Source organism: Peromyscus eremicus, chromosome 14, assembly GCF_949786415.1.
Source record: "Peromyscus eremicus chromosome 14, PerEre_H2_v1, whole genome shotgun sequence".
Lineage (NCBI taxonomy): Eukaryota > Metazoa > Chordata > Mammalia > Rodentia > Cricetidae > Peromyscus > Peromyscus eremicus.
Genome location: NC_081430.1, coordinates 1,328,339 through 1,345,778, shown reverse-complemented (window position 1 = coordinate 1,345,778; position 17,440 = coordinate 1,328,339). Strand labels below are relative to the sequence as shown.

The following is a 17,440-nucleotide window of genomic DNA, read 5'->3' as shown; positions in this document are numbered from 1 at the left end:
TTGGTAAAACGGTCATTTTCACAATATCTAGACTTGTATGTATTACCTTGTTCAGAAACTTACTCCAAGTGGATCACAGATCTAAATGTGAAACCTGAGACATAAAAACTGCCAGAAGAAAACATGGGCATAGGAAAGTACTTTTAAAATAGGACTCTTTTTGAAGAACTAAATTCAACAATTGGCAACTAGGAGTTCATAAAACTAAAAAGCTTTTGCACAGCTAAAGAAACAAGTGAAGAGAAATCCACTAGAATGTGAGAGAATCTGCCAGCTATATATCTAAACAGAAAATTAATATCCGGGATATATAAAGAACTCAAAAAATAGCCAAAAACACAAATGACCCATTCAAAAAAAATGAGGCCAGGACCTGAACAGAGAGTTCTCAAAAGAAGAAAAAGAAACTAAGAAACAGCTCAAAAAATATTCATTGTCTCTAGTAATTAGGGAAATGAAAATCAAAACAACTTAAGATTTTATTTTACCCCAATCAGAATGGCAAAGATCAACAAAATAAGCAAAATCAAATGCTGGAGGGAAGTCTCATTCACTGTTGGTGGGGTTGCAAACCAGTCTAGCCTTTCTGAAAATCAGAGTGGAGAATCCTCAAAATTCTAAAAATAAATCTCCCATATGACCCAGCTATACCACTTCTTGGCATCTGCCCAAAGGACTCAATATCCTACTCCACAGATTCTTGCTCAGCCATGTTCATTGCTGCTCTATTCATGATAGCTTAGGAAATGGAAACAACTTAATTGCCCTTCATGAATGGACAATGAAAATGTAGTTCATATACACTATGGAATACTAGTCAGTTGTAAGGAAAAATGAAATCATGAACTATGTGGACGAACAGATGGAACTAGAAAAGATCGTATTGAATGAGGTAACTCAGACCCAGAAAGACAATGTGTTTTCTTTCATCTGAGGCTCTTAGCTCCAAATCTTTAGTTACAAGTGCAGTTCTCACCCCTCATTAAGGAAACTTCTCTTTGCAACAGATGGAGACCATTACAGAAAATCACAACCAATCAAAATGCAGAGTTGTGGAGCCCATTCTCAATTGATAATCTAAACAAAACTCCTGTACCTAAGACTCAGGGATCATTGTGGAAGAGGGGACAGAAATTTTGTAAGATCCAGAGGAGCAGGGAGGTTACTGTAAGATATTTTCTCTTAGGAATGTCAGAAGCTATACCCATAAAGTCTTACTAAGATGACTGCCTAAAGATGAGCTGAGCTGGGTGGTGGTGGTGCATGCCTTTAATCCCAGCACTCGGGAGGCAGAGCCAGGCGGATCTCTGTGAGTTCGAGGCCAGCCTGGTCTACCAAGTGAGTTCCAGAAAAGGCGCAAAGCTACACAGAGAAACCCTGTCTCGAAAAACAAAAACAAAAAAAAAAAAAAAAAAAAAAGATGAGCTGAACAGGGATGACATCAGTAGACCAATAAAGAGTCATAGCGTGTTTTTGTTCTTACCCAGGATGCTTGTATTAAGGATGTTGGATTGTGCATCAATTTCCTCCTGAAGATTTTCAAGCAAGAAGTCTGTTTCATTCCTCATTCTTGTCATGGTTTCTTTCAGATCTTAAAATTCATACACTGTTTTCAGTTGCTCACTTAGCAGCATGATTTATTTTCTAATGAAGAAAATAAGGATAAATGTAATTTAGTTTGATGTATCAATGAAAACAAATGCCACAAAATGATCCTCCTTATTAGGTGTCTTCAATTAGAAGGGGTCCTCGACACATAATTTTTCATTTGTGTTTATGATTCTGTTAATGGCTCATCTCTTTTCTCTTATTTTGGCTGGCTGGAGTATTTCGGCACACATTTAAGCAATGACCAGACTATATGTCTGTGCCACGGTCTGAAAGAAAATGAACCCCAAAGGGAGTGGCATTATTGGAGGTGTGGCCTTGTTGGAAGAAATGTGTCACTATAGAGGTGGGCTGTGAGGTCTCATGTGTGCTCAAGCCATGCTCAGTGAGTCAGACCACTTCGTGTTGCCTGTTAGTCAAGATGTAGCACCATGTCTGCCTGCATGCTGCCTTGCTTCCCATCATGTTGATAATGGACTAAACTCTGAAAATGTAAGCCATCCCCAACTAAATGTTTTTCCTTTTTAAGAGTTGCCATAGTCATGGTGCCTCTTCACAGCGATAGAAACCCTAAATAAGACAGAAATTGGTACCAGGGACAGGGGTATTGCTGTGATAGGTCTGACCATGCTTTTGTTTGAAGGAATATGGACCTTGTGACTGTGGATTAGAAAAGCAGTTGAACTCTTTAAGTGCTGCATATTGGGCCATCTTAGTAGGAGCATGGAAGACAGTTGTGTTGAATGTGATTTGATGTACTATGGAAGCCTGGCTCAAGAGGTTTCAGAAGAATTTTAGCATGTTGCCTAGAGATTGTTCTTGTGATATTTTGGTGAAGAATGTGGTTGCTTTTTGCCCTTGTCTTTAAAGTTTCCCTGTGGCTAAAGTGAAGAGTTTTATATTAATTTCCTTGGCAGCGGAAATCTCAAAACAGCCTAGTATAGATGCTGTTGTGTGGTTATTAGTGGTAACTCCAATGAAGATTTATAATGAAAAGGAGCAAGCTGAGCAAGTAAAAATATTTGATGAGAAAAAGAGCACTAGAAAGTGGAATGAAGCTAAGTCCTATGTTCAAGGAGATAAACAGATTAAGAAATGGAATAAAAGGAGTGGTGACCTCAGGGCAAGAACCCACCCAGCTGTTTCCAACTTGTGAAAAGGAATTAAAGAAAAGCTTAGAAACAGGTGTGGTGGTGCATGCCTTTAATTCTAGCACTCCAGAGGCAGAGTCTGGCAGATCTCTGAGTTTGAGGCCAGCTTGGTCTACAGAAAAACTTCCAGAACAGCCAAGCTTAGGCAATGAAGGAAACCATAGAAAACAGAAAGCTGGTGAAGATGTAATTGAATGAGGGGCCATGCTTCAGCCTCAGTAACCAGCAGAACTTGGCAGCTTTGGCCATTTGGTTCTGGCTTTAGAGTCAAGGAGCAACTAAGGAAAGCCACTGAGGCCAGGTATGTGTCAGGGGTGTCCCTGCTTGGAGGCCTAGAGAGGCCATTGCATGAAGCTGTGAAGTTGAAGCCTGGATTGCCTTTGAGATTCCAAGATGTTGGAGATGCCAGAGCTGTTGGATACCTGCCAAGGAACCAGCACAAGAGAAAGAAGTGTATTGCAGTCAACAAAGCTGAAAAGAGTTGTAGATCTAAAGAGCATTTTGACATCAGACATGGAGATGTAGAGTTTGGAGTTTGCCCAGCTGATTTTTGTTCTTTCTTTGGTCCAGTATTTCTTCACTATGCTCCTTTCCCTATGTTTTGGAATGGTAATGTATATTCTATGCCATTATATGTTGGAAGCATGTGATCTGCTTTTTGATTTTGATTTTACAGGGAACTACAGTTAAGAGATCACATGAATCTCCAAAGATACTTGAACTTTGGACTTTTAAATAAGTTGAGACTTTTATGAGACTGTGGAAACTTTTGAAGTTGAACTGAATGAATTTCTGCATCATGATGTGGCTATAAGCCTTTGAGGGCAAGGGAGAGGAATGTGGTAGCTTGAAAGAAAATGGCCCCCATAGGGAGTGGCACTGTTGGGGGTGTGGCCTTATTGGAGTAGGTGTGGCCTTGTTGAAGGAAGTGTGTCACTGTGGAGGTAGACTTTGAGGCCTCATATACGCTTAAGTCACACCCAGAGTCTCAGCACACTACCTGTTGCTTTGGGATCAAGACGTAGAATTCTCCAGCACCATGTCTGCCTGCATACTGCCATATGCCCATGTGGGGTCCTGCCCCACCGGGAACTTAGGCCACCTGTGAAGAGGTGGCCTGGAACTGAGGAAAGGTAAGTGCATGCTGCTTGCCTGTTCCTCAGCCTCCTTCTTACCCGGAGACAATCAGATGCATCATCAGGGAGTCAAGTCAAGCAAGAACTCATTTATTGTTAGGCAGTTAAGCCTCTTTTATAGCAAAAGCCTCAGAACCCTAGGAGGGGGTGAAGTAACCAACCAATCATTTTAAAGGTCACCCTATTTGCAAATTGTTTATGCCCTGACATCATCTCCTGATCTTAGTATCTTATCTCAGCATAAATAACTTGAGCTCACTTCCTTCCTCACCATTTGTCTCTAATCTCCATACAAACAACCCAAACTAACTTCCTCTCAGCCATCCTTTGTATCTACTCTCTTCATAAACAGCTTAAACTAACTTCCTCTCCACACCATCCTTTGTGTCTACTCTCTGTGTAAACAGTTTAAGCTAACTTCCTCTGGCACTATTTGTATCTACTTTCTGGGAAAACAGCTTAAGCTCTATTTGTCTAACTTCCTCTCAGCACCCTCTTTGCAGCCCATGTATGCCCCACATGCCCAGCCACCATACTCCCTGGCCATGATGATAATGGACTGAACCTCTGAACTATAGGCGAGCCACCACCTCATTTAAATGTTCTCCTTTATAAGAGTTGCCTTGGTCATGGTGTCTCTTCTCAGCAACAGAAACCCTAAGACAACATCCTAGCACAATAAACACATGCTTCTTAAAGCATGTATTCAGATGCAGTTCATTTAAACCAATCTACAAGATTTTTCTATTTGCCTTTCAATGCTTGCTAAGAAAGAATCCTGGACTCAGCCTCAGGGAAAATCATTTCTTCATCTAGAAGACATCTGATGTAGGAGTAAATTCAGGCATGACCTGGTAGCCAGTCTATTTGCCATACTGTGCTCCTAAATATTCCCAGAAGTCAGAATACTGAATTCTTAACTACTGTGAGTAGCTGGTAGCTGGCCATGAGTCTGCACTCTCTGTCTCCTTTTATGTGCTTCTTGTGCATAGAAACCATGGTGGTATGAGCACTCACTGGCCAATCTGAGGAAATGTACTAACCAGTCACGGTTACTAGGCTTCTACTATCGAAGTGGTCACTCACATGCAATAAAACAGATGCTATTCCCTGAAAAAAGTCTCCAGAGTGGTTTCTCTCCTCACCCTCTACTGAGCCCCAGGCATTGCTGTCTTGTTGGGGGAACACCCAAGTAATGACTGCAATCTGCCTTCACAGCTTCCTTAGTGTTACTGCCATGCAGTCTTTTAGTTTCCATGTGTGACAAAGAAGTCTCCTAACTGGTGAACAGACAGTAGGTTTTATCCTCACTTCCATGGCCTGCGTGAAGCATGTATCTTTGGTTCAAGCACATAATGAACACACCCTTTCTGATGAGAACATGGCATGGAGACCTTAGTAGGTGCAGTTGGGGGTCATCTGAACACTGAATAATGCATCCTGAATTTTTCTTCTCTTTCTCTTCTACAGACTTTCCCCTCATTCTCCAACTTTCAAGACTGTACTTCTTCAGGCTAACAATACTAACAATAAAAACAATAGTAACTTTTTGTGACCACTTATATTCCCTAAATACTTACTATGTGCCAGGTACTATGCCAAGTCTCGAGGAAGAATCCTGTGAAACAGAATTTCTTCTTTTTGACAAAGAAACTGAAGCTGGAGATTTGATTTGTTTGGAGCTACACAGGTAGTGGGTGGGTTTGAATCATGGTGCCTTGACTTCTACATTTAAGCTCAGGGTGCCCTCTGATCTGTCCTTCTAATCTCCTTTGTCAATTCATCTAGAAAATATTTCATAACCATAACTGGCCTGGGAAATAAGCAAGTGGGTGGGAAGAATGTTCTGAGTGCCCCACTGAGGCTGTGGTGAAGGAGCACAATGAGGTGAGAGGGCAGAGGAGAAGACAGGAGTCTGGTGTTTGGGGAGACAAGAGAAGGCTGCACATGAAAGGTAGTATTTTGGTGGCCACCAAACAGCATCAGGTCTTCTGCATGCTATCCATCCCAGGGGATGTCTTTGGAGGAACTTAGCAGCTCTCATTTCCTTATCACTTCTGTCTGGCTCATGGCTCCTATCCTCTTGCTGTCCCCTCAAATTCTGCTCAGCACTCCTACAGTCTTTTTTGTTCACAACGTCCCTGTAGCTCATTCTGCTTTCTTGGTGCCACTTTGATAGCTTGTAACCACAGAGCAATGGCCTGCAGCCTAAAGCTTACCCTCAGGTGTATTTTCCTTGGGCCACACTGTGTGATTTACAAGTGATATTGAGTATCTCCTATACTTTTCAGTGGGGGCTATTTCTTTGAAAATGTAAATGTTTGATATGTCTTGAGAAGTAGGAAGATCTGATTATATAGGGCTCCTCATGTGCAGGATAACAGAGGGGTAGAGATATACCTCTTCTCTTTACATAGCCATTTGATCTCCCCAGGCTTTGTCACTGGGTTTAGCATATGGTGGACCTGAACTATATAGGTAGGTTGTTTCTTTTTCCTTGTACAACTTTTAATCAAGTGCCATTTACTTGGAGTCTATTTTCTGGTTGATAATGTTTGACTTATGTTTATGACTGTGTTAAGTTTCCTTAATTTAGGAACTTTTTTGAAAAAGGGGAGGTATTTGGGGGGCAATCTTGGTAGACTGCTTCTATGATGGAGAAAATATGCAGAAAGTCATCCTAGTTTTTGCTTGGAGCAGGGTAGCAAAGTTTGCCTCAGGATTCCTGGTGTCTGTCACCACTTGGCAACTCTGCTACTGCAGAGGGAGAGCAGTCACAGGGTTGTCACTACAGCATTGTGTTTCACCAGAACTTCATCCATAAGAACATGTGCTATACTGGATTCAGCCTGTGCGCTGACCTGTTTACTGACCCCCTGGTTCAGAACAACCAATGTAATCTTGAAAGATGACTGATGAATGAAAAATGAATTTGGTACTAGATGATAAAAATGATATTGTATTCTGAAGGAATGGCCATCCTTGGTATAATACAAGAAGTAATGCATAGCTTCTAATTAAATGAAGAATCTTGGAAGATTTTCCTTGTGTGAGTCTTTGAAAATATACTATTTGTATTGGAAAGTACTATACTTCAAGTTTCCTGTGTGTAGATGAAATGGTGTGTATTCAGAGTATAATGGTTGTAAGTCAGTGTCACGACTTTTAGATCTGCTGGGTTTGGGCTTCTCAGTTAACCTTTTATTTTTAATTTTTTATTGTCTTTTGAGTGCTCAGGCTTAACCCATGACCTCAGGCATGCTAGGAAGCACACTACCCCTGCTACACCGCCCGTTACCATTTACCTTCTGAAAGTTCTGTTTTTGTAAAATTTAATAGCATCTGAAAAAAATCACATGTAATCTTAACTGGGAAGAAACAAACATAAAAGCCTGCTTATGGGTTCAAGGAGATGTCTCAGTAAAAAAAGTGCTTGTCATTCAAACTCAAGAGCGGGATTTGGACCTCCAGTTATCAATACAGAGGCTGGATGGGTGTGGCAGTCTGCCTTATTTCTAGAATCAAGAGATCCCTGGGATAAGCTAGCTAGCTAGATTGCTCAAATGGGCAAACTCTAGGCTCAGCAAGAGACTCCACAAATAAAATGGAGAAGAGCAAAAGACACTTGAGGTCCATCTGTTTTCCACATGGATATGCACACATATGCTTGTATACCAGTACACATGTGTACACCACATACACATGCAAAAAAAAGCCTACCTCAGCAATAAACAATTCTCAAAGCCAACATAAGTACATTTCTAAGTTGAAGGCCAAGGATGTAAAATTCAGTAGTAGTCAAAGGTCACACAGGAGTTGGCTTATTTATTCCTCCAATACAAATCTTTTTTTTTTTTTTTTGGTTTTTCGAGACAGGGTTTCTCTGTGTAGCTTTGCACCTTTCCTGGGGCTCACTTGGTAGCCCAGGCTGGCCTCAAACTCACAGAGATCCACCTGGCTCTGCCTCCCGAGTGCTGGGACTAAAGGCGTGCGCCACCACCGCCCGGCTCCAATACAAATCTTATCTCACAGACTCATATAAATCTTTGACTTTCAACAATTCCTCAGATAAGAGAACAGGTTGTTTCAAAATGTCTATGGTAGATATGTTCTCTCTGAGGCCTTTGAAGTCCACTTCAGAGACAGGCAGGCTCTATCTTTTATCTTCCATGTTAGCAGGCAGCCCAATTAACCCTTGCACTGCTTTGGAGAGGGGTGACATGGTATGGTCTCAGTGATCAAAGCACAAGTGACACCGAAGACAAACACAAGAAGGGAATTCCTGGCCATGACCCTGGGTGCAGTGATCACACCCCTGGCCACTGACACTCCTGGCAATGGCACATGCCAGTGTCTGCATCACAGACAGGCCTCAGGGCTCCTTCCTTGTTGCAGTCACATGCTACAAAGGAAGAGTGAAGAAGCAGGGAAAGTTATGCTATGCCTAGCTTAAAAATCAAACCTTTTCTCCTCTCCTGGAATTATCCCCAATTTATGTTTCTAAGACAAAGATTTAAAGACAATATGATTTCAGAGATCTGTGGGAGACCATTAAAGTACAACCTGCAGTTTTGGTGTCCTGGATCTCACTCTATAGACCAGGCTGGCCTTGAACTCACAGAGATCTGCCTGGCTCTGCCTCCTGAGTGCTGGAATTAAAGGTGTGTGCCATCGCCGCCCGGCTGTCTCTCTATATTCTATTAGCAAATCAACTTATGGTTTTCTGTATCAAAAAATTAAATGCAGTTTTTATTGTGAATGTGCATGTGGGGTCTTTATCTGTTTGAGCGAGGCCTGTGGATTTAATACTGGCCATTACAGCAGAACCAAGAAGTTCTATGACCACACTGAAAGTCCTGCCTGGGGGTGCTGACTCCTGCTGGTTTCCATTATATGTGATTGCTTTGTTCTTTAGGAGATGGTAGAAGGAGCTTTGTTTGACTTCATAAAAGAAAATAGCTGATGTCACACGGCACTTTATTTGAGCTGGTTTCTGATCAAGGCAGAGAGAGCTATTGATGTTGTTGCAATTCTAAAAGGTTAGGAATCATTAGCTTATGCTTTTAGATTTACTGCAATAAAGTGTGATTTTTAAAGTCATTGGATAGCTTTCATACTAATAATGCCAATTGTGAATGACAGAAATGATCCTTGAAATTACAGTCAATAATGGCAATTGCAGTAAAAACTGGCTAACTAGGCTCCACTGGATGTCATGGAATACACAGAATGGTTCAGGGGTCTTCTGGGACACTTTTGGGCAGTGTCACGCCACACCACAGATGCAGGCCAACCTCTGCTCACATACAGCTCTTACCCAGGAGCTCAGTGGACTCTGTGGACCAAGCTGAGCATTTACAAAGTCTCCCTTGGTTTTACTAACAGATGAAGCATTTGCAAAGATTATTAAAATGTCAGAGAGACACAAAGAAAGAGACTAACAGACTTTGGTTTATAAGAGCCAACATTCCCTCTTTTAAAAATGTTTTAAAATATTTTTTTTTTCCCTTGCGTACTAGGTAAGTATTATATCACCCCAACCCCTACTCCCTAGTTGTTCATGTGGAGGTCAGAGGACAATTTGTGGGAGTCAGCTCTCTCTTTCTCCCATGTGGGTTCCAGGGATTGAACTCAGGTTGTCAAGGTTGGCAGCAAGCACCTATACTCACTGAGCCATCTTGCTGGCTCTTCCTTCCTGGTTTTAAAGGTAGCCAATTATATATAGAAAACTGAGATAAGTGTGACCTGAAGAAAATAATTAAGGATAGATAATGAAACAGGGCAAGGACATAGTGACAAGTTTTTAGCTGGAAGTACACATGTATACAGGAGACAACTCAGAGAAATTTTAACAAAGGCTAATATTTAACATAGGCTAATAGTTTTAAAAAAGAAAAAGGTCTTTTCATATAATTATAAATTTTTTTTTTTAAAATTAGAATTAAGCTGTGTTCACTTTCTAAATTCACATTTCTTTAAAAAAAATCAAATAAAAGGATATGAAACTTGCTGGGCAGTGGTTGCGCATGCCTTTGATCCCAGCACTAAGGAGGCAGAGGCAGGCGGATCTCTGTGAGTTCAAGGCCAGTCTGGTCTACAGAGCCAGTTCCAGGACAACAAGGGACACACAAGGAAACCCTGTCTTGAAAAACCAAAACCAAAATAGACAAAAAAAAAAAAAAAAAAGAATTGAAACTCCATTGTTTTTGTAGCATGCCCACAGTAGATCCAACTGACTTCACTTGTGTTTTTAGCATTCCATTACTTACAAATGCATTTTCCAGATGTATTGATGTAATAGTTTTCTTCACACTCACTGCAGCATGTCCTGTCATGACCTGGTTTGCGTGGACATTGGCCTGTAAGCTGTGAGAGCAGTTGTGGGGATGAATTGACAAACTTTATGGTCTAAAAACACAATGCATTTTCATAGGAAACAGTTTTCCTCCAGTGAGTTAGAACATACAGCTGTGCAAAAGTTGAAGAAGGCTAATTCCCACGGTCAGCAGCTGCCCCTGGCAATATCAAGGATCTCTAGTTAATGTGTTTTGGTTTAGAGTTCTTGACTATACCGCCTGCTTCCAGCTGTTCAGAGACAGGTGGCCCCAGACTAGGAAACATACACAGATGTAAATGAAAACAAAACACATATTGGGAAACAGTCCACATTCTTTAACTCCACAATGATGGGAGTTCCCCCATAATTGACAGAGAGGCACAGGCCAAAGATGTGGTCTAACATTTATCAATCACTCTGGCAAGTAATGTTTCTGTTGTGGGAATACATACTGTAACTTTACCAATTGGGCTAGTGTTTTGTTCTACAAAATGATAGTTTTTGACTTTATAATTAATCACTTTGTGATATTTGTGCTTTTGACAGAAGGTTAACTGTTCCTGTACCTTACCATTTGTGTTCTTAATTCATTTTTCTGAAAACTGAAAAGGTTAGAGAATAATGAAAGAAAAGACAAAATAAGTCACTATTACAGGAATCTTAAATTATATTTGACTAAATATGCTTAAGCATCAACTCTGTAAGTATACTTGCAGTGAATAGGTATCTAGATTCATAAAAGAACTCCATCTACCAAGCTTCTATCTATCCTTGGAGTTCCCACTAGTGCCTGTTCAAGTAAAGATAATTGTAGGATGTTGTTGCTTCTGAGATGTGATTGTAATGATGGTTGCTCTTCATTGCTAGGCAGTTCTTTCTTATCCCCACATTCAATCTGCCTCTTTGGAACTTGTTCCCATTGTTCTGAGTCCTGTCTTGTGGAGTGGGACCCACAGAGGTTTCCTACTGAGAACATACTCATGTCTCAGAATCTGAGCTTGCTTTACCCAGCAGGGTTGCATAAGGGGATGATTTGACCACGGGTGTGGTTACCAGGTGTTTGGAAGGGTCTACACTTGGCTGTGCAGTGTGCTTTGATCTAGCAAAAGGGAGGTCTTTTGCCCCATCCTTTGGCATTGTTATAAAAAGCACCTTTGAAGAGGCAGAAGGGACCATTGGGTTTTGATCCAGGTCCTCCCAAAGCTATCCTGTGTTTCTGTCTTTCTCCTCTTCGCTATGTTTCTATCTAAAAGTTTCTTATGCCTCTCTCCTCCTCATAGGAACCCTTTTAAAAGGTGGGAGCTGGCCTCCCCCAGTGGAGTTGCACAAAATAAGCAACTTTCTTTTTCTTCCACTACATGTGGGGATTCCTTTTTCTCCAACAACATGTGACCATTTTAACTTGTCTTCACTTCTGTTTTGAGCTCACCCCCTCTAATTCCTTTAGGTCCTCATTACACGATTGCATACTTCTAACCACTATTCAAATTTTAGACACATACTTTAAAAAGTACACTTTCTATTAACAACATGGTATTCAGAAGACAGACAAATTTTCTATATTCTCATTTACATGTAGAAGTTAAGTGTCCATCTTAGAGAAATGGAGAAGGTAGAGGGAGGGAAGGATAGAATACCAAAATATATCCAGATAGGAGAAATAAATTCTATTTATTTATTTATTTATTTATTTATTTATTTATTTATTTATTTATTTATTTATATATATAACACAATAGGATAACTACAGCTAAAGACAAACTACTAGATATTTTAAAATAGCTACAAGAGAGGCTTTTGAATGCTTTTAACATAAAAGAGAGAGGACAGATGTATAGATATGCTAATTATCCTGATTTTGATAATTAAATATGCACCAAAATATCACTCTATACTCCATAATCATGTGGATGAAAGTTAATCAAAGCTGGTGGTGGTAGCCCATGCCTTTAATCCTAGCATTTGGGAGGCAGAAGCAGGTGGCCTACAGGGCAAGTTCTGGGACAGCTAGGGCTACACAGAAAAACCCTGTCTCAGAGAACAACACAAAACACAAAACAAAAACAAACAAACAAACAAACAAACAAAAAAACCCAAAAAAACAGTCAACAAGCAAACAGGCAAACAAACAAACAAAAACCCAACAAAAACAAGAAATGAAAGCTTAAGCAAAACTTTGAAAACACTGTAAAAATGTTACGTTTCTCTGAAACGACAGCAATGATCCTGGAGTTGTGCGGCTAGTAAAGCCAATGTTGGGATGGTAACTGCTGAAGCTGAGCACACAGTATGCCCTTTACTCCAGCCTGAGCAGGTATCACTTTTCTGGCAGTGCTTTTGACTTTTGACTCACTTGTAGCTTCACACAGTGAAAATCCTCATCTATTTCACATGAGTTGGTACCAAGTAATCACTCCCACCCTTATGCAAGTAATTTTAAACACCTAATTACACAACTTTATTTTTACCCTGTTAACATTTCTTGTTGTTTCTAGCCTGCATGAGAGTCTGTTAGACTGTCTGGTCTTGTGTTTCATCTTTAACATAATAGTTTACAGTTTTGTAATACCTGAAAATTTGAGAAACTTGTTTTTCCAACTCCATCTAAACTGTTGACCAAAATATCAGACAGCACAGTTGGATCTCTCTGTGGGAATGCACTAGAGACTACTTCCTGGCTGACACAGAGATATTTATCTGAAGTTATTTAAACAGCTGGTAATCTAATTAGCCATATGTCTTCTCTGTATTCAAATGAAAGTGTTTCCTTATTGTAGAATGCAACCTTCCTCAAGGGATTCCCCAATGAACCAAACAACTCCAAAGTAGCCTTGTGGTGAGGGGATTTTAGTTAAATTAATGCTATCTGATCTTAGAGGTCATAAACTGCTTTTGGCTTCCATGGTTGAATTGTATGTTGCATGCTACTACAAATATGCTTCCCCAGAGGTCTAAGAAGCTTGCCAGAAAGTGATATCATGAATGTTAGAAGTTCTACATGGGTTAAGAAGCCATGTATTCATGTGGAGACTGATCTGTCTACTCTGGCTGGTGACTGCAGTATGGCGAGTATAGGGGAGCATGCCAGATAGGTGTCATCATCTAGTACCCACATCTTCGTTTTTTAACACTACTCTCCAATAAAGTAATCAACGTTCTTTAGAGCTGTGACTGATTCTAAAAGTGGGGCAGGAAATGTATAAGATGAATCCAGAACATTTTGCTTTAACCATAAACTGAGGAAATACCTTGAAGAATTCTAAAATATTTGAGAATGAAAGAGGCATTAATTCTAACTAAAATAACTTCTTATGGCCAAAGCCTGAATCATTTCAACAATAAAATAGTGTTGAACCATTATGAGTAGTATAATACAAATACTCATGAATCCATAGTGAATAAAAGGGGGACAACAGACATATTTCCAGTACAGATGAATCACAGTGATTCCTGGAGATATGATGCCTCAAGGAGATTGGTAGAACTCCCTACTCTGTTAGTGTGGGTTGTGCATGCTGACTTTCCTCTCCAAAAGTGCAGTGTGGAGGGAAGAAGAGAGTAATTGTACAGCATAGAAACCTGACAAATACTACTATAAGGTGACCATAATCCACAATTAGTGATTAGCCATATTAGTCTTATATGCTGAAGTGAGTCCCTGGTCATCTTTTTATGTCCCTGAGTCCCAGGCTAATGAGAAAAGTATTGTGTGAGGTGAAGGTCATTCCACAGATATTCTGAAACCTGTGACAGTTGTGAAAAATGAGGAAAGCCAGGGGGATGCTAAAAAGACATGATAACCTATTGTAAAGGTAGAATCAGAAAGCACACTGGGTAAAATGTGTAAGAGCAATCTGAGTAAATTGTGAAATTTAGTTAATGATACTTATGTCAATATTGGGCTATTATTGTGATGGGTATACCAACCAATATAAGAAAGTGGGTATAGTGCACATTTTCTTTGTACTATCTTTATAATCTCATACATGTGCTCTATTATTTAAAAAGTTTGTGCTTTTGAAAAGGGGGTATGGTGTGTTTGTGTGAGTTGGTTGGAGAGGGTTGGAGCAAAAGAAAGGGAAGGGAAAACACATTCTATGTAGAAGAGCCATCTTTAGCAGAGCATGGTGGCATATTCCTACAGCCCTGACCCTCAGGAGGATGAGGCAGGAACATTGCAAGTACTATTCCTGTTTGGACTACATAGGGAGGTACTGTTTTTAAAAAAAAGTTACTTATATAAGATTCAACCTTGGGATAATAAGTTCAACAGTGAAGTTGAAGTAAGAGATGACTCTCATGCTTACTAATTAAAAAGACTCTAGAAATTGTATTTATTTATTTGTTTTGGATACCAGGCCTCATTTTATATTCCAGACTAGCCTCCAACTCTTTCTACCTCACTTTCCTGGGATTCTAGGCATGCAACACCAAACTTGGCTTAAGACTCCAATTTCTTAAATAGTGTTTTGGTTTGGTTAAACTTGCATGCCTGGATCATGGATTTGACATTTTGTAAAATTTTGTATTGTTGTATTTGTCCTCTCCCCATCTCCTCCCATGTGAAAATTATCAGACAGATTACACTCATTAAGGAAAAAAAAAGACAAAACAAATTACAAAAACCATTTTTTCATAAATGGATAATGTTACAGTGTTTTTAATTTTTTTCTGTGCTCCTTGTCTGGTTGACTATTGCAGGTGCTATAGATAATGCTACCTTGATTGAACAGGGAAGAATTGCTTTGTAGCCCACATGCTTTAGGAGCCATCCATGCTCATCTGGAGACAGCATCCTAGTTTGCCATTTTGAAAATGGTTCTTTGAGAAAATAATCAAGATAGACAAACCCTTATCCAACCTAACCAAAAGGCAGAGAAAGAACATCCAAATTAATAAAATCAGACACGATAAGGGAGACATAACAACAGACAACAAGGAAATCCAGAAAATTATCAGGTCATACTTCAAAAACTTATACTCCACAAAACTGGAAAAATCTGAAAGAAGTGGACAATTTTCTTGATAGGTACTACATACCAAAATTAAATCAAGACCAGATAAACAATTTAAATAGACATATAACCCCTATGGAAATAGAAACAGTTGTTAAAAGTCCCCCCCCCACAAAAAAAAAACCCAGGACCAGATGGTTTCAGCACAGAATTCTACTAGAATTTCAAAGAAGAGCTAATACCAATACTCTTCAAACTGTTCTGCACAATAGAAACAGAAAGAACACTGCCAAACACTTTTTTATGAGGCTACAGTTATCCTGATAACCAAAGCACACAAAGATGCAACAAAGAGAATTACAGACCAATCTCCCTCATGAACATCGATGCAAAAATACTCAATAAAATATTGGCAAACTAAATCAAAGACACATAAAAAAATCACCCACTATGAGCATGGATGGCCCCTAAAGTGTGTGGGCTACAAAGCAACTCTTCTCTGTTCAGTCAAGTTAACATTATCTACAGCACCAGTTAATAGTCAATCAGACAAGAAGGACAGATCAAGTAGGCTTCATTCCAGAGATGCAAGGATGGTTCAACATATAAAAATCTGTCAACATAATACACCATATAAACAAACTGAAAGAAAAAAAACCACATGATCATCTTATTAGCTGTTGAAAAAGCCTTCGACAAAATCTAACAGCCCTTCATGATAAAGGTCTTAGAAAGGTCAAGAGTACAAGGAACATAACTAAACATAATAAAGGCAATTTACAGCAAGCTGACAGCCAACATCAAATTGAATGGAAAAACACTCAAAGCAAATCTACTAAAATCAGGAACAAGACAAGGCTGTCCATTCTCCCCATATCGATTCAATATAGTACTCTAAGTTCTAGCTAGAGCAGTAAGACAACAAAAGGAGATCAAGGGGATACATATTGGAAAGGAAGAAGTTAACCTTTCCCTATTTGCAGATGATATGATAGTATACATAAGTGACTCCAAAAATTCTACCAGAGAATTCCTACAGCTGATAAACACCTTCAGTAATGTGGCAGGATACAAGATTAACTAAAAAAAAAAAAAAAATCAGTAGCTCTTCTATATACAAACGATAAATGGGCCAAGAAAGAAATCAGAGAAACATCACCCTTCACAATAGCCTAAAATAATATAAAATATCTTGGGGGTAACTCTAACTAAGCAAGTGAAGGACGTGTATGACAAGAACTTTAAGTCTCTAAAGAAAGAAACTGAAGAAGATATCAGAAAATGGAAAGACTCCCATGCTCATGTATAGGTAGAATCAACATAATAAAAATGTCAGTCTTACCAAAAGCAATCTACAGATTCAATGCAATCCCCATCACCAACACAATTCTTCACAGACCTCTGAAAAACAATACTCAACTTCATATGGAAAAAAAAAACCCGGGATAGCTAAAAGAATCCTGTACAATAAAGCCACCTCTGGAGGCATTACCATCTCTGACTTCGAGCTCTACTATAGAGCTATAGTCTAAAAATAGCTTGGTATTGGCATAAAAACTGACATGTGGACCAAAGGAATTGAATTGAAGACCCTGACATTAATCCACACACCTATGAACACCTGATTTTTGATAAAGAAGCCAAGACTGTACAATAGGAAAAAAAAAGCATCTTCAACAAATGGTGCTGGTATAACTGGATGTCAACATGTAGAAGATTGCAAATAGATCCATATGTATCACCATATACAAAACTCAAGTCCAAGTGGATCAAAGACCTCAACATAAGTCCAGTTACACTGAACCTGATATAAGAGAAAGTAGGAAGTAGCCTTGAACGCATTGGCACAGGAGACCACTTCTTAAATATAGCACAGACACTGAGAGAAACAATTAATAAATGGGACCTCCTGAAACTAAGAAGCTTCTCTAAGGCAAAGGACACGGTAAATAAGACAAAAGGGCAGCCTACAGAATGGGAAAAGATCTTCACCAACCCCATATCTCACAGAAGGCTGATCTCCAAAATATATAAAGGGCTCAAGAAACTAGACATCAAAATACAAACAATCCAGTGAAAAAATGGGCTATAGAGCTTAACAAAGAATTCTCAACAGAAGAAGCTCAAATGGCTGAAAGACATTTTTGCTTTGAGACATAATTGCTCAACATCCTTAGTCATCAGGGAAATGCAAATCAAAACGATTCTGAGATACCATCTTACACCTGTCAGAATGGCTAAGATCAAAAACAC

General features: G+C 39.5%; 1 protein-coding gene across 1 annotated transcript in view; it reads right to left on the bottom strand.

The window, feature by feature from the left end:
- Window positions 1-17,440, bottom strand: part of Lamb4 (laminin subunit beta 4) — a gene marked incomplete at its 5' end in the record, with an annotated part of 136,801 nt that overhangs the window by 31,961 nt on the left and 87,400 nt on the right. The window contains 4 exon segments of the mRNA XM_059279851.1: window positions 1,484-1,644; window positions 7,912-8,223; window positions 8,225-8,297; window positions 10,165-10,261. Of these exon segments, the coding sequence (XP_059135834.1) occupies window positions 1,484-1,644; window positions 7,912-8,223; window positions 8,225-8,297; window positions 10,165-10,261 (643 nt within the window).